The sequence below is a fragment of the Camelus dromedarius genome, chromosome 5, assembly GCF_036321535.1.
Source record: "Camelus dromedarius isolate mCamDro1 chromosome 5, mCamDro1.pat, whole genome shotgun sequence".
Lineage (NCBI taxonomy): Eukaryota > Metazoa > Chordata > Mammalia > Artiodactyla > Camelidae > Camelus > Camelus dromedarius.
The window spans coordinates 71,679,034-71,696,524 of NC_087440.1; the positions used below are offsets into that span (position 1 = coordinate 71,679,034).

The 17,491-nt window shown below is 45.1% G+C and overlaps 1 protein-coding gene across 12 annotated transcripts; it reads left to right on the forward strand.

Moving 5' to 3' along the window:
- Window positions 1-705: 705 nt before the first annotated feature.
- Window positions 706-16,653, forward strand: CIPC (CLOCK interacting pacemaker). Of its 12 annotated transcripts, none has more exons than XM_064486147.1 (8): window positions 712-923; window positions 1,864-2,003; window positions 2,504-2,575; window positions 5,457-5,561; window positions 5,690-5,806; window positions 5,906-6,093; window positions 9,782-9,951; window positions 13,122-16,653. In XM_064486147.1, exons 6-8 carry the CDS (start codon window positions 5,958-5,960, stop codon window positions 14,010-14,012), a joined length of 1,197 nt encoding a protein of 398 aa, XP_064342217.1. In that variant the 5' UTR covers window positions 712-923; window positions 1,864-2,003; window positions 2,504-2,575; window positions 5,457-5,561; window positions 5,690-5,806; window positions 5,906-5,957; the 3' UTR covers window positions 14,013-16,653. The 12 variants fall into 12 exon arrangements, with proteins under 12 accessions (XP_031309973.2, XP_010974753.3, XP_010974754.3 ...); XM_064486146.1 differs by lacking the exon at window positions 2,504-2,575 and adding an exon at window positions 4,617-4,818; XM_031454111.2 differs by lacking the exon at window positions 2,504-2,575 and having other exon boundaries at window positions 4,617-5,561.
- Window positions 16,654-17,491: the final 838 nt, after the last annotated feature.

Genomic DNA, 17,491 nt, shown 5'->3' on the forward strand with positions numbered 1-17,491 from the left:
AATCTCAATCCCTTTTTAAACTGATGCACGTGTATTCGTTGTGACATTTCAAGAACTGGCGTGAGAAACAGGATCCCTGTAAAACCCAACACCTCGGTCAGTCTCACAGAACAAAGCGAGTCACTCGTCAAATGACATGAAGTCATCCAACAAAAATACAGATTGCGTCCCTGCCTCGTGAAGCACTGTTTAGAGGGGTGAAAGTGAACGCAAACCAACCGCCGCGACAGGCGTGGCAACAACGTGAGTAGCGCGCGGGGCGGTCCAAGCCCGCCTCCGTCCGGCCTAGGGGACGGCGAAGCCGCCTGCCCGCCCACGCCCGACGCCTCCGCACGGGCTCGCGTGCAAGTCAGCATGGCCTGTCCCGGCCCTCAACCCTAACGGCGTCCTAGCGTACAAACCGAGAGAGCCGTCTCCCCCGGCCAACCTCCATCCGCGCCCGCAGGAGAATCACGCCTCCTGCCCCGTAGGCTAGAAGCCGGCCCACCCCGGTGTCTCCAAACCCCGCCTCGGAGCGGCGCCCCCACGTTGTTCGTTGCTCAAGATCCCCGTACAAAATGGCGGCAGGGCCTGAGACTCCGACCATAGAGACGTCCGCCTTCCACGGACAGAGCGCCAGCCTCTTAGGGACGTCCGTGCCGACGTCGTCTTCCGGCGGAGGCGGGAACAGCGTGCGCCTCCAACGGCTCTTCTAGGAGAACAGCTAGCAGTCTCGGTGGTGCCGGGTCCTCCGAGCCGGGTCACGTGCCTCGCGAAAGCCGACGCGGAGTCGGAGGGAGGAGAAATGGGCGGGAGGCTGGTGGCGGGAGGGTAGCTTGAGACCCGACGACGGCGAGGTTGTCATGGAGCCGAGGGGCCGGACTCGCGCATGCGCCACTGGACCCGCGGGTCGTCCGGTCGCGGAGCGACGACCCGGGTCCTAGGTGAGAGAGGGAGGGCTACGGGTTGAGGGAGAGGGTTTGCGCGAGCAGCGTGGGGAAGAGAGGTGGGAGTAGGAGAGAAGGAGGGAAGCGAGGTAGGCAAGAGAGAGAGCCGGGACTTTTGGGGGACAGAGGGCCAAATGCTGGGAGCAGGGGGGTGGTATGTTCCACCCCCGTTTAGTTGGTCGGTTTTGCTGCGAGGGTCGAGACTGCGTGGGAGAGGGAATCTCGGGTGAGGAGGGGGCTGTTTGTGGGGAACAGGTGGTGTAAGACGGTTAGGGCGAGTGGGCCCTGGTCTCGTCCTGGGGGCAACAGCCTGCAGGGCATCCTGGCACGGGGGAGAGCCTGGAGGCTGGGCTGTAAGCAGAGGGGCAAGGAAGGGGCAGGTGAGTGGGCGCAGGAGCTGGTAACCCTGTGAGAGTCCTGGGCCTCCTGTTTGGGGATGAGAGCAGTGCCCTGTTATGGGCCCGGGGCACAGGTGTGCTATTTCAGAGACCTGCTGTCACCCACTTTGCTGGTTATTTCCCCTGGGTGACCAGCTTGCCAGGAGTGCTGCCAGGGTGGGGAGGTGGGAGAGAAGGTGAACAGTGCCAAGTAAGGAATTAGTGGTTAGTAGGTAGGTTGGGGGGAAGCTCTGATTCAGGCCAGGGCACAGGCTGCATCCAGGCTCTCTGTTATTGCCCAAGTTCTGGCAGTACGCATTGCCTGGGCGTTTGCCCTGGGAGGCTAGTGGTATGCCAGTCACAGCACAGTCCTAGGGTCTGCCCAGTTCTGCCCTGCTGAGCTGGCAGGCTGGTGGATGCCCGGAGGGCGCTCCTGCTGTCTGGCACAGATGCATCGTGGGCTGGTGCGAATGGGGGTGGGGGGTGGGCACTGTTACTGTGAGCCCTTCTTGAAACAGGGGATTTGAGGAAGTTCTCTAATCTTACCTCCTTTTTGAAAGAGGAGAATGGAGTGAGCCATACCTGGTTCCAAACAGAGGATGTTGTGTGGAGTCGGAGTTCAGGATCTTTGACGTGGATTTGCAGCCAAGTTGGAGTATGGAAATGGATGTGAAGGGGAAGATGTATATTAGAGATTTAGGTAGGGGTTTTTTTTTTCCTATTTTTTTTTAAATACACAGAAATTCCCCCAGAATGGTATCTCTGAAAATATCAAGAAATATCTCTGAAAAGACCAAGAGAAAATGACTTCAGAGAAAATCTAGTAATGTATTTATAATTCCAGCTGGGGTTACTCATGGCTTTCTGGGTGGTAAGGCCTTAATTTTCTATGGCCTTGTCTCTTTATTGTATTTAAGCCTCTGCTGGGGCTTTCACCTCACACCTCTATCCATGCATGCCTGTTATACATGTGACATGTTTTAAAGGGAACTTGAGGTCTCAGGTAAGTTGCCAAGTATCTATAAAAGGAGAGATCCGAGAACAGCATTTCCTTGTAAACCTTGGATCTCTTTTTTATCACAGGCCTGAGTCTCAGTAGAGGTTGTGTGCAGATGAGACCAGCCTTTAATTTGGTTGTTGGATTTACCCCTGAGGTTTCAACTTAGAATAAGGGGTAGATGAGATATTTCTTTCCTGCAGGAGACCAGACCTGGGCATTAGATCTTGAGGTGACCATGGTGTTTGGAAATTCTTGACCTTCAAGCTGTTCAGGTATTTTGGTGACAGCTAAGCTGCTGGAGCTGTCAGCAAGACTCAGCAGGACAGAAGATTTGTTGGAATTTATTATTCTGTCTAATACCTCACACATTAATTGTTGGGGGCTGAGGTTGCAAAGATGACAACCGCTGATGTTGAAGAAACAAACAAATAATTGGACTCTATAATGTAAGAAGTTCATAGAGGAAGAGCCAAGTACTGTGGAGCACTTGTTAGAATTTTATCTTATACCTATTTGTATAAACCTCTGTATTTATTAATTTACTTTCCATTCTGAGTTTCAGTGTGTGTTGTTCTCTCTGGGAACCTTTTGGACTCTGTATTATATATGCACTTATAAGAGGCCCAGTTAGGGTTGATTCTGAGAGTTTGGGATGCTTAACTTGGAGTCCTCCTAATGTAGAGTTAGGCACGTGAGGTCTGAGGTGTTTGTGAGGCAGTGGTGGTGGTTTCCAGTCTGTGCCAGGAAGCAGAGATGGCACAGTGGGTATGAGTTTGGTAACCGGTTTTCAACCCCCAGTCAGCTTATGAGCGTCTAACTTTACGGTAAAATAATATCAAGGAGGAAAAAAACCTTGAGGTTTTCAGACTTCACTACTGGTGTGGCCCTGGGTTTGTGAGCACCGGTAATAAATGCCATCACTCTGCTGCTCTCTGGTTGAGGCCTCGTCTGGTCTGTATGTGAATGGTCTGTTGTTCACAGGCTACTTGACGCCCTCAGCGCCACTCCAGCGAGGGAAGTGCCTTTCTCAGCGAGAACGGGTCAAGATGGCGAGTAGCCCTTCATTCTCTTTCCCACTGAAATTTCCCTAGGACACTAAGGCTTTCTGCTGCTCAAAGAGAACTTTACTTAGGACAGAGGCTTTCGTATTTTTAGCATTTTCACATCCAAAGTAGTCAGTTTACTATTCTAAAGTAGATTATGCATTCTTTTTTTTCCAACTGCCACAAATTCCCCAGCATCTCAAGTTTTAACATCTGTTCTCCTTTTAACCCATATGTCAAGATGAGCCAGATAAATTCCTATGTGTTTTCTATAGCTCTGTTGACTGTACTTTAATAACAGTAGCAAGACCTATTTCATTGTCTTGCCACAAGGATTGTTGATGAAATTGGGATGCTTTGTCTAAAATGCCTGTAAAATAATCCATGTTTCATAAGCTAAAGTGAAACTTTGTCAGGTTTTTAATTAGTTGCAGCTGACATGAGCTACCTTCCTAATCTAAGTCAACAGCAGGGTCAAACTTGAGGTCTAATTGCCCATCCACCAGTGACATCTGCTTCCATTTTGAGGAAGCCCTCTATTCACTTTCAGACAGTATTATTTCAGGAAAATGAAACTGCATACATTTGTGGGTTTCCTACAAAAGGATCCAGATTTAATTAGAGATAGTTTTACATTTTATCCTGCTTTTTAAACTGGATTGTCCATGCTGTCAAATTTCATAGCCATCCAGCAGAGAGATGTTGCTTTTGCATAGCGCCATGCATTGATTCTCTCATATTCATTATACTGAATGTGACCTGTCAAAGAGTACTCGGTTTGACATGGATTGAATGAGGACGCTTACCCTTAAATGAGTTAGACGTGGTACAAAATAATTTTTACTTGGAACCATGTTTAAAATTCAGTCTCATTCTGTTCAGCGTGAGTTCCCTTTAGTCCACTTCTACTGATGCAAAAGTGCAAGTAAGAGGGTTGCTCAGGGTTGCCTATAAGCATTCTTGTCTTCTGTTTAGTTTTATTTTGAATCCCTCCTCTGCTTCTGGAGTAGTTGATATTCTTCACTAGATCCTGTATTAGCAGAAATGTTCACACTTGGCATATCCAGGGTTTTTCACATACAGTGTTTGGCAGGGGGCCCATGTTCCCTCTACTCAGAAAGACAAATGGATGGAGTTGAAAGTGGATTGTGAATAAAAACGCCACCAGGCTTTGCTTAAACATACTGCCTTTGTCCATTAAGGCTGCCATAACAAAATACCACAGACAGGTAGCTTATAAACAACAGAAATTTATTTCTCACAATTCTAGATGCTAGAAGTCCAAGATCAAGGTGCCGACATGATCCAGTGAAGACCTTCTTCCAGTCACAAGCTTCTTGCTGTCGTCATGTGGTGGAAGGGGCTAGGGACCTCTCTGGAACCGCTTGTCAGGCACTCATCCTGTGAGATGAAATCCTCATGACTAAGCCATCTCCCAAAGGCCCCACCTCCTAGCACCATCATCTTTGGGGGTTAGGATTTCAATGTATGAATTTGGGGGGAGGGACACAGACATTCAGATATAGCACTTACCCAGTTACATTATCATTGTTGTTTTCCCTGTTGGCCACCTGATTCCTTTATCCCTTCAGCATCCTTGTGTTCTTACCATGTGGCCCTTACAGCTGCCGTTCCTTGGCGATTCGAAGGGCCTTGTTAAAATACCTGGAATGTTCTCAGCCTCTGCTGGCTCATTGAAGGGCTCATTGGTCTCATGCTTTGCACTGTTAGCCTAGTTCTGGATTTGCTGTGGACTAGCTATGTGTCACTGGATCGAAGCTAGGCTTCTTTCCAGGAAGAGGGCAACCAGGTCTATTTGAGTCACTGTACTCCCATTCCTAGCATGATACGTGGTTTATAGCAGGCACGTGATAAATATTTTTACGTGACTGAATGTAACTTATCTGAGCCTCAACTTCCTCCTCTGTAAAATGGGATAGCAACTGAGGAGGATGTTGTGAGGCTCAGGTGAGAGACCCTTAACAGCAGTAATGTTATGGGCATTTATGGAATCAGAGCACTATTGTATATGATCTTATTTGTGCATAAAACTGCTTTTTAAGCCAAAATGTAACATGCATGTATAAGGGGTTGTTTTCACTCTGTTCAGTACCTTGTCCAAAGCAGTGAAAGGTTAATTTGAGAAACTACACTCTGGGAGGTGCAGAACATTGGGGACCTACAGATGTGTCCTGGGAAGCAAGCCTGGTCCAAGGTGGGCATCACCTCTCCTGTCCTCCCTCGGGGATTATTCAGAAAGCCTAATCAAATGTGCCTTTGTTCACAGTTTACAAAGCTTCCACTGAATGTGGTTTGTGTGCTTTGCATTTGTAATGGAATTAGAGGGCAGTGAGAGGACAGACGGTGAACCTCGTTTTGGGTGGAAACCGTTCTACCATTGAGTGAACTTGTCGCCTTTGTCAGCTGAGACCTCTGAGAAAATGCACACAGAGGAAGTGGGTGAGGCCGGTGTTCTTTGCCCTTACTTTACTCACCACTTGGATCACCTGTCTCAGCTCTCCGGGCCTTGGCTTCTTATGTAATTGTTGTTTTTCACAGGGCACTCCAGATGAAAAGAGTACCGAAGCGTTCACTTCCAGCCCAGTAAAACATGGAGAGGAAGAACCCATCCAGAGAGGGCCCTAGGAGGCTCTCGGCCAAACTCAGCAAAGGCACAGAGATGAAAAAGGTGGCTCGTCACCTTGGCATGGCAGCAGCTGAGTCAGATAAGGACTCTGGATTTTCAGGTTAAAAATACCTTACCCTTTCTGCACTGTAGTGAATAATTTGCCTGGAAAACGTCCTTCCTTTTGTGTGAGAAGGATGGGAAGATTTCGCCCACAGGAGAATTAGCTATCTGAGCCCTTAAAATGTAGTTCTGTTACATGGGGCACCTGTCAGAGTCACAGTGGGGTTAGTTCTAAAGGAATGATTTAACATCTTTTTTCAACTCAGACTCTCATCTTTAAATCTTACATTTCCAACTTTGGCAAGTGGTCATTGGAAAAAAAAAGTTAAATATTCATAATTCTGTTGTCTTACCTCCTTTTTTGTAGTAATAGTTACATTGCAGGAAAAAAAACATGTTATCACCACATGTAACCGGTTAAACAAAAGTAATGTATAATTTGTTAAGATAACTTTTTTGCTAAGAAGGTAATTTGCTGTGTTTAAAAATACCCACCACCCCCCACAGTCCCTGCCAGTATTTTTGCATTTTGTATTTGGACTATGAGACTCCCTGGCCCAATTCCAAACTGAGTATCTGTTAGAGACAAGAAAGCAGAACAGTTTCCCTCACTAGTTTGTCTTTAAAACCTTACCCAAAAGTACTAGCTGCATACCCAGTATATCTCTTAATTTTGTTCTGAGGCTTTTTTTCCCCCAGAGTAATGGCTTGAATGTGGCTCTAGTGGCAACATTTTTGGCGCAGGGGATGCAGAGGTGTGATTCCAGGGGATTCTGGCTGGGTCAGCATCCTGAGAATGGAGCCCTCTCCCAGAGGAAGATTTGTATTATCCAGCCCCACAGAGACTAATCAATCCATCATGTTGATTTATTAATTCATAGTGAGAAATGCAGCTGTTAGGAAAACTAGAACTCTCTCGTCCTTAATTTAGTGTGTTTTCTCCCTGTAGGTATGCTGCACGAGAAGCCAAATTATAAATAGACTGTTGCTCAGAGAGGAACAGAGCACTGTCCGAGGGATTAGAATAAGGACAGTTTAGGGAAGGGAGGGCCAGCTTATAGCCCTTTGGGTTATTGTTTAGCATTGTTTCCCAAGCTTGGCTTATCATAAGGCTCATCTGAGGCATTTGGTAAAAATGCACCGATCACCAGACTCCTCTCCTAGAGATTGTGGTATCAAGGGTCTAGGGGAGGGCCTGGAATGTGTCTCTGGTGATTCATGTGATCAGAGAGTTTTGGGAAATACTGTAGGCCTAGTGTCTCTCTCTCTTTTTTTTCTCTTTTAGTATGTTTGTTTTTTTGGCTGTTGTTCATATTGTGAAGGTAATATGTAGAAGCTTAGAAATTTAGGAAAATGCAAAGAAGAAAATAAACGTCTATAATCCTACCCCCTCTTATTCCCAGTATGTTGACATTTTGGTGCTGCTTCCAACAACTTCAGCTTTGTCAGGCCAGCTGTTTTTCAGTATGTCCCAATGTCTGGATAGTTTTTTGAAAGTTTCCTATTCTGTATGTAGACATGCTTTAAGAAGTATTGTGTAATTCAGACATAAGGTGGTATTAAAAATAATCAATCTCATTATGCCCCAGAAAGTGAATGCCCCTAGTCACATCTGGGCCAGGTGCCAGAGATTTTATCACTGCCTGAGTTATCATTCCAGTTGCTTGGGATATGATGTAATTTGCAATTATTAATTAGCTACAGTCCAGATTCAGATTTTCCCCATTGTCCCTGTGTCCTTTATAGCCATTGGTCTTTTTGTCTATTTGTTTGCTTTGTGTCCAGGATCCAGTTAAGGGTTGTGCATTTCATTCAGTGGTCATGTCTTTTTAGTCTTATTTAGTCTAGAACAGCTCCCTCATCTTCCCTTTTCTTTGCTTGCTTTTTTTTTCTTTCTTTTCAATGACATTTTTTGAATGAGTTAGGTCACTTGTTTTAGAAAATGTTTCACACTGGATTTTTCTGGTAGCTTCCCCATCATTCGAATCAAGATAAACACTTTTTAAAAAATCAGAAGGCTGCATTTTTAATGTTATATCCTTCTCATCACAACATAAGGAGACTCCTAAGTCTGTCTTATTTTTGGTGATGTTGTGGTTGGTCACTTGGTTAAGGGAGCATGTAAGCGTATACCAGATTCCTTTATTGTTAAAAGTACACTTTTGTCTTTGTAATTAATAAGCAATTCATGGTATGCTACTTTGAGGTTGTGTGACTATCCTGTTTTCTCCAGCAAACTCTTGAACAGTAGTTTTAGCATCCAGTGATGATCCTTGCCTGAATCAGTTATTGCATTTGTGGTTTGAAAATGGTCATCTAATCCTATCAGTTCTTGTATTAGTTGACATTCCCCCTCCACCCTCTTTTTTGAGCATCACTGTGGGTTCATGGAATTCTTTTGTAAGTTGGTTTGTCAGTCCATTATCATTACTCTTTTTGATACTCAAATTGGACCACATTTGGCCAGTCGGAGTCCATTCTAGATAGCACCTATGTCTTTTTGACATGTCCCCATTTGTATGTGAGCACTGCCTTGCTTTCTGGGACAATAGGATGTCCAGGCTCATCTTGTATCTTCCCTGCCAAAGACTTGCATCAGCCATTCTCCAAGGAGTCCTGGTTTCCTTTTTGTGCAGAATGACATTTAGAAACCAAGATTTGTTTACTAGATATGCACTTTGCTTCTGAAGCCCTTTGTTTCTGGCCTAATGTTTTCTAACTAGAGGTACACTTTTGAATTACTTGTGGTGCTTTGTGAAAATACACATGCCCGGACACCAGATAAATCAATTCAGTAGATTGAGGGGAAGACCCCAACACCCATAATTTCTAAAACGTGTCTCTGGAGATTCTGATTAAATGCAGGTATTGAGAGTTGCACTCTTAAATTACAGTCACATTCCAGTCCTGCCTCATCCAGATTACTCTGAGAGTCCTGATGAGCATTTAGGGTGTTCCCAGCCTCCTTACTAGCAGGGTTAGAGCCGTCTCTTGTTTTACTCCAGCAGGGTGGTAATTAAGTCCTTTCTGTATGGATTTCACGTAGGGCAACCTCCTTTTCTTTGCCTTGGAGAGTATCTTTCCATCACCCATTGTGCAGGCTCCCTAGTAGGCACACTCAGCTTGCATTTAGGATACTACCAAAGGAGGTTAGTTTCACTGGGTGGAGGGGGGTGACAAAGACAGACACTATAAACCTCCTCTTGCTGAACTTATCTAGAATTTTACAATTAGAAAACTTAAGAGGAAGCTATTTTAATTTCAGCAGGGAGGTAGTTTGAGGTTTTATAGATTGGTTTTATTTTTATCGTTGTCACTATTGTTACGTCTTGAGGTACCCAGAGCCTCTGAAGGGCTTAATCCTGTCCCAGGTCACACACGCTCTTCTCCCCTTTCAACAACAGGTTCTTAAAAGTAATAAGCTAATTTTGAAGCCTTCACCAATTTCTCCTGTAGACTGGTGATGATTACTTTCACACGAACCCTAATTGTTGCAGGCTTTTGTCTCTAAGAGAGTTGGAAAGGAGGTCTGCTGTCTTAGGGCAGTGAGTCTTTTGGGGTGGGAGGAATAATTACACATCCCATTGAGAATCCAATGAAAGCTGAATGCCTCCTCAGAAAAATTCACAAAAATGTATATCACAAATGTTCCATTCGATTGGAAGGAGTCCATTGCTCCCCAGAAGGACTGGTTAAGAGCCCCTCCCCTAGGGCCTGAGTGAACTGACCATTCTTCTGCCCGGCAGATGGGAGCTCAGAATGCCTGAGCTCGGCGGAGCAGATGGAGTCCGAGGACATGCTGAGCGCCTTAGGCTGGAGCCGAGAAGACAGGCCAAGGCCGGGCTTCAAGCCTGCGAGCAGTGCCTTCCCGACACTGTCCCCCATGGTTGTCATGAAGAACGTGCTGGTCAAACAGGTGAGGGGGACTGCTCTCTCTTGTAATTTCTTTGCAGATTAGAGTTTCTGAGCTTCCTGTGCACAGAGCCTCTCCATCTCTGCCAAGGAGAGATGTGAGAAGCGGGCCACCAGAACCACGCCAGTGCTTTCTTCTGTCCTGGGAAGAGGATGTTTCCTTTCAACTCCTGACAGTGTTTTAAAAAGGAATACAAGAGTCCTGACACATGTTCTCATTTTCCAGACAGTAAGACTATTTTATTTCCATATCACTAGTTTGTCCAAAGGGATCTGGAATACTGTAGTCGTGTTTAAAGGAACCAAGCAGAAGTGTCCCAGCTTCCGTAGTGCATTCTAATATGTGGCAGAATTTAGGGTAGAAACAAGAAAATCTCTTTTTAATTTGAATTGCCCTGGGAATTTAGAACTATTTGAGAAGTAGAAGCAATTTTATGTTTCTCCTGTTACATTCTGAGCATTTCCTTAGGAATCGGCCAGAACTATGTCATTGGTGACATAGATTTGATTTAGGTATGGCTATACCCTCAGAGTCCACACAGCATCACTGTTGTGAAATTGAAAAATACCTTGTTTCAAGCTTATTACATAACTATGCAAATTATGTGATTATTGTCTAGATATGAAAGAAAAGAAAATTTAGATGAAAATCTAAGTGAAGCCCAGTGTTTGAAACAGAAAATTCAATCATATGAATTTGGTTAAAGAACATTTAACCTGGGGCAGGGGGCGCGGTATAGCTCAGTGGTAGAGTGCATTCTTGGCATGCAAAAGAAAGAAATAAACCTAATTACCACCCACCCCCAAAAAAGAGAACATTAAACCTTACCCTACTTTGCTCTGAAGTAGATGAGTTCTCACGTGGGTCCATTGTGAGGCTGCTTGAAGCTGGTGAAGTTGGAAATCTGGCTTCCTGTTGTCAGCCTTCCTACCTCAGGTGGATGAACATGGCTGTAGGCTGAACAGTTAGCATCTTAACTGTTACCTAGTTATTGCTGAGGAACTCAGACTGCCTTTCAACAAGGCAACCTGCTGAGTTTGAAAAAAGAAATTGAAGATATTTGCCTGGCAAATCACCTCTCAACTGGAAACATAGCTTTCCTTGTTGAAACATTGAGAGAAAAAAGACATGAAATGGAGCCCAGATGAGATTGTCCAGGCCCCACCGGAGCAGCTGCCTCTGTCTCCTGCTCTTTTTCTTCTGCCTTCCTCTCTGGCCCCGGTCACTTTTTCTTATGTGTCTGTGTTTATTGTTGTAGGCGACGCTGGCAGCTCCGGAGGGCTGAGAACACCCACAGTTGAGGGGTGAGTGGGCTGTTCCAGCAGAGCCGGCTACTTCAGGACAGAGACCCACCGGGAAGGCTGTTGGGCTTGCTCGGGAGACAGCAGGCTTGGGGGCAGACTGACCTAGTGGAGCAATCTAGCAGTTTTGTTTTGTTTTTTCACATATGCTAGAATCCAGCACATTCCAAATTTAAAAAAATTATATACTTTTAAAAAATCTCTGCATATTATATAACGTCTTAATTAATGCTGCTTGGTTTTAGGCAATTTTCTTGTGAGGGTCTGATTTCCAGTTCAGCCACCAGACTGTGATCTTGCACACAAGCACGTAATCACCATGGACTTCAGTTTTCTCGTCTTTAACATGAAGGCTTTATTTGAAATGATCCTGAGATTCTATCCAAGTCTAAAATCTTACCGGGTATTCCCTCAGTTGATTTCAACAAGAATGATACATTGTAAAGTCTAATAATTAGAACAAATAAGCTAAATATCTCAGTGGGCATAACAGCAGCGTTAGGAAGAATAGTCCAGTGCAATCATCTTGCAGAAGCAATGAGTTAGGTATTTTCCAGATCGTTTTGCCCAGCATGAGTGACCAGGGGGACAGCCTGAAGTTTTGCTTCTGACTGAACAGGATGAGGCTGATCTCGTCTTTGAAAGACCCCTGATTTTGTATCTCCTCTGGCAGGGGAGTGTGATTGCTAGGTCCACCATTGCCTGCTTTTGTACATCCCAGAGTATCTGAGCACCAGGAGGGCTCCAGAGTGAACTCTCCAGGTCATTCTAGCTTTTGTGCAGTACGTGAACTATAGTTGAACTTGACCTAAGGTTCCTAGCCAGGCATCCAGGAAGCTGAAGTGTATGCACGTCGGTGTGGCCACGTGGCAGCGCAGTCCGCTGCTTTCCTCAGCTAAATCAGATGACTCTGCCAAGGCTGAGAGCCTCTGTCAGGCTGTCCGTCTGCCTGGCCGCATGTACGCTCCTATCTTGGGCCCAGGTTGGATTGCACTGGCGTTTAAATACTAGAGATGAGTAGCCACGCCCTTCTTTGTTAGATTTCTGTCTGAATCCGTACTTTTATTAAAAATAAAAATGTGTGATTGAGGAGTAGTGTAACAAAAGTGATCTAGCAGGATGGTTAGGATTGGTTTTAGAGTCAGACGATGGAATCTTAGCATCATCACTTGGTAGCTTGGTGACTGAAGGCAAGTTATTGCAACTTCTGAGCTTCAGTTTTCTGTTTGTGAAGGGAGGTGATAACTAATAACTGCCTCATAGGGTTGCTGTGGAGATTAAATAAGACAGTGCAAGTGAAGCAGCACGCACAGTGCCAGCCTATAGAACTCACTCATACATGGTGGCTGTTTTCACCTTGAAGAGCTTGTTGGTTGCTGGGTGTCATTGCCTTAAAAACAGGGGCCCATGGACTCCCGACAATGTGTAACTTTTTAATCAAAAGTTGTTTTCAGGTAAAAGAGGTTCCAGATATAACTGAATGAAGATAGAATTTGGGGTAAAGTCACATTTATAGTCTCGAGATCAGCACGTTTTAACTTATGCCGAGAAGTTGTATTATCTATACTTTTATTGCCTCACTTGTGACTTTGACTGTGTCATTACTTCACCAACCTATGATAGTGTCTTTTTCTTGAGTGATAGCACTTGAATAAAAATGGCTGTTTTCCCTTAAGAAAACAAGACATGATCTCAGACCCAAATGGATTTTTGAGCCACATTTCATGAGGCTGAAAGTCATGTCACGGAGGGCTGCCCCGTATGTGAGGGAAGCTCTGTACTTGAACTTGTTATCCATATCTGAGTATGTGCTTTGCCCCTTCGACAGCAGCAGGTAACGAGTAGTTTGCTGCCCTTTTCCTTGGTTTTCAGGGCGGCAGCTCATCCCAGCTCCAGTCGTGGACCGTCCAGCCCTCCTTTGAGGTGATCTCGGCACAGCCGCAGCTCTTATTCCTTCATCCACCTGTGCCGTCTCCCGTCAGCCCCTGTCACGCTGGTGAAAAAAAGTCGGACTCCAGGAACTACTTGCCCATTCTAAATTCTTACACCAAAATAGCCCCACACCCAGGCAAAAGGGGCCTTTCTCTCAGCCCGGAAGAAAGAGAAGGTGGAACGCAGAAGAAGGTCTGTACTGAGAGACTGGGGCCAAGCTTGTCTTCTCGCGAGCCAACCAAGACTGGCACTGTGCCATCCAGGCCCCCGACGCCAGCGCCCCCCAGTGCCAGGCTTGCCGAGGACTCAGCTCTCCGGGGTGTGCCATCCCTGGTGGCAGGTGGAAGTCCACAGACTCTTCAGCCTGTGTCCAGCAGCCACGTGGCTAAAGCTCCCAGCCTGACCTTTGCTTCCCCCGCCAGCCCCGTCTGCGCATCAGACAGCACGCTGCATGGGGTAGAGAGCAGCTCCCCGCTGTCCCCACTGTCGGCCAGTTACAGCTCACCTCTGTGGGCCGCAGAGCACCTCTGCCGCAGCCCGGATGGCTTTGCGGAGCAGCGGCAGAGTAAACACAGGCGCTTTCAGAATACCCTGGTGGTCCTGCACAAGTCTGGTTTGCTGGAGATCACTTTGAAAACCAAGGAGTTGATTCGTCAGAACCAAGCGACTCAGGTGGAACTAGACCAGCTGAAGGAGCAGACCCGGCTGTTTATAGAGGCCGCCAAGAGCAGGGCTCCTCAGGCTTGGGCCAGGCTGCAGGCGTCCTTAACATCAGGGTCAGGTCACACTGGCAGTGACCTAGAAGCATTCTCTGATCAGCCAGACATATAACATAGAAGGCAAATTTTCCTTTTACTTGAGTGATTCTTTTGAACTCTTTTACCATCATCTTCTGTTCCCCAAAGCTTTCCTTCTAAACTTAAACTGTTCAGCGGTTCACTTATAAAGCCACATGCGAATACTGGGCTGCTGTTGTAACCTGTGGTTTCTGCAGTTTTCCTTTGTCTCCATTCCACTGAGGACCTCAGATTTGGGTGTCCTTGAGTCCCTCTTCCTTAGCTTGTAGGCGTTTAGATGGATCCAGGGCAAAGCGGGGGAGATGAGCGTGTGGGACCTTTCTCGCTGTCACCTCCCACCATCCCACTCACTAACCATGATCACGAATGCAGTGACACAGGTGAGCATAGAGTGACACCTGTCAAGCCAAGGAGTAGGTGACATACAGTGCCCTTCGTGGCTCCTCCCTTTAAGGTCATAGTCACAGAGGAAAATAACAGGAGGGTGTTTGCATTCCACAAGGCATTGTGCCCTTTGGAAGAAACCTAAAATGCTTTGGGCACTGGTTGATCCTTGGGTGCAAGCACTTAATCACTTAAAGCTTCGTCTTCTTAAACTTGAAAGTCAAGGGGAAAGGGTAGTGCCATTTATCTCTTAGACTTTAACCACAAGCCAGATTTTTCTTCACTTAAACTGGTAGTCGAAATACTTCAGATTTGTAAAGTATGGAATGGATTTTGGACCATCTGGAACTACAATTGATGAACTGCTTTTTTGAATTAGAGTCTGAAGAAGGGAGAAATGGCTAGTATCTCTTGGTCAGGAGCCAAAAGTGTCTGGTAATTTATGCTTTTCCCCCCCTTCTTTTGAAACAATGCAACCTGTGTTATGTGTGAAAATCTTAAAGACAGCTTTACGATTCCCGATAGTGTAATACAAGTCAACCTTCTGCTGCCACCTTTTTTTCCCGTTTGTTTTTACAAAAGAAGAAAGAAATGATTATTATGCTTGATAAACTTTGAATTAAAATCATTGTAAGTTTATGACCTGTAAGTCCAGAAAAATCGGAAAACATTCTTGTTATCCATTTTTTCTTCCACATCCAGAGTTCTCATTTGTTGTCCCACATCACAATGATGTGGAGCAGTCTTCCGTGTTTCTTTTGTGCATTGGGGATTTTGGCAGCAAAGCCAAAGGTGTGGTGGGCTTTATGAGGTCCATCTAGAAACAGAGTATTATGAGAACTTACAGATGATACACACACACTTTGAGCCTCATTGTAAACTGATTTCTAAGTAGTAATGTTGCCAACTTTTTATCCTCCCATTTAAAAATTTCATTCTCTTGAAAATCTTTGTACAGATTACCTTAATAGGAAGTTCTGTATGACCAACTTAATCTTTCCTGCAAGGAAAATGTTCTCTGAAGGCCAGAAGCTAATGCTCATATTTCCTAGGTAGTTGTAACTCTAACATAGTTTTAAAATTACAAGGCTTCGAATTGCCTGCATTTTGTTCTCTAACACATATGATTTAGACATGACCAATTTAGAAATAAACAACTCAGTAAAATCTCTAGACTCTCCTGATTAATGCAGAATTACTACCTGCCATTTGCTTCCTGAAAGAATTTCAAAAATCGAGCAAATGTGTTTTTAAGCAGACTCAGCTCCTTTTAGTATTTTTCCCTTGGCCCACTCCCTTTTCCTCCCCTGAATCTGTGTGGTGCTATGGCAGCTCTGCTCTGCACACCATGCTAGGAAGCTTCCTTTTTGGCAGAATATGTTTGGCAGGAAAGCCATAGAGACAGGTGCATTCAGAACAGCCTGGGCACCAGTCATGAGTCTTACTGAGTCAAAAATCTGAATACGCTTGCTGAGAACCAAATTTATTCCATCGGAAAAACCCTCTGTGGAGCTGTACGTCTCTTGGACTTGTCTTCCTAGATTAAGTTTTGCATTTCCCCCATCACAGTAAAAGATGATGAAAGCCGTCATTGATCCTCACTGCTGAGTGGCAGGAGAAGCAGCACCAGCCCCAGCTCTTCTCTGATCTTGCAACTTAGTGCTGAAAGTCTCTCTAGGCTGTTAGCATGGGTGTTCTTGCCCTAGTGGAGCAGTATGCAGATGAATGAAGCCAAGCAGAGAAGCTAGATAGTGGAAGGGGAGACCATTGAGGCTAGCAGACATTTGGAGCCAGAAGCCACATCGGCAAATGGAGGAGCCTCGGAATTGACCAGAAAGATCTCCGTTGGTAGCACAAGGCTGTAAGTAGTGATGGTCTCCGTGATGTGTGGCTTGATCTGGTATGAAATACTGTGGAAAAGCTGTTTTCTGAAAGTGAGAAGCCATTCTTAGCTCAAACCAACCCTTAAGAGAAGTTTTGGCAGATGGTGTGGGCAGTATTGAAACACACCCAGGAAAAGCCGCTGATTGAAGTGGTTATGAGAATGGGTTCAGTGACATTTGTAATTTATTATGCTCCTGTTGCTTTTTATTGATTACGGTATTGTCGGACTTTACTATGATTCCTTCGGCAGAGAAGTAACTCGTGCATATATTGGAGTGTTTTTCCAGTGAATTCTTTAGGGTAGAGGTTTATTTACCAAATGTGAATACTTTTGAGGAAGTTTGAAGTTTTGTAGAAATTGACTGTGAAATGTCAGAGAAAAATAAAAGTCACTTACTTGAAAACTATTTGGCCTTTTGGCTTTATAACTGCTTAAAATACTAAGTGAAATCAAGGGTAGATGTTTGATTGATTTAGCTTTCACACACTCACTTGTGTCATTTGGGGATTTGGGGATTAGATACTGAACTTGTGGAAATTCATTGTTCAGACTTTCACCAGTGTGAACTTAAAGGAATTGCCGCCACTCTTAAGGCAAATGGATAGTCCAACATTCCCTGGAGCCTTGGAGGTTTATACTGGGTGGGTTGGGAGGAGAGGGGATACAATCCAATGATTTCTTCTATCTGATATGACACTTTGACAAACAGAATTTTTAAGTGACAAAACTACATCTGTCTGCTGGGATAAACTAAATCCACATTAGGTGAAGCTCCTTCTACAACAGAGAGGTCCTTAGCAAGTACATCTCCAAGCCTTTTCCTTCATGTTTCTCTAAGTTAATTCCTAAGGCTCTGCTCCTCTTCGTCAGGGTTCACCTGGAGAATCTCAAGAGGAAGATGTGCAGAGTCTTTCCCTGCTATCCGAGGCCAGTCAGGATACCCTTCCTGGGATTTTTAAGTCACTGGAAAAACAAAAGGCTTATTCTCATTTATGGGCCTGGAGGGTTGCCATAGTCTAATTCTTAATAGCATTATTTCTGTCCTACACAATTTTCTAAGTAACTTTTAAAAATATGACTGTAGGATCACTAAAATGAAAAAATGAGTACTAATGGCTAGAGGAGGCCCCTCCTAAAATAGAGGCCCATCCTCCCATAAGCGATGGAATCCAGACACGAGAGCCCACAATGTGGATCCTGAGAGGCTGGGAGAACCCTGTTGTTCACGTTGTAGTCCCTGGCCC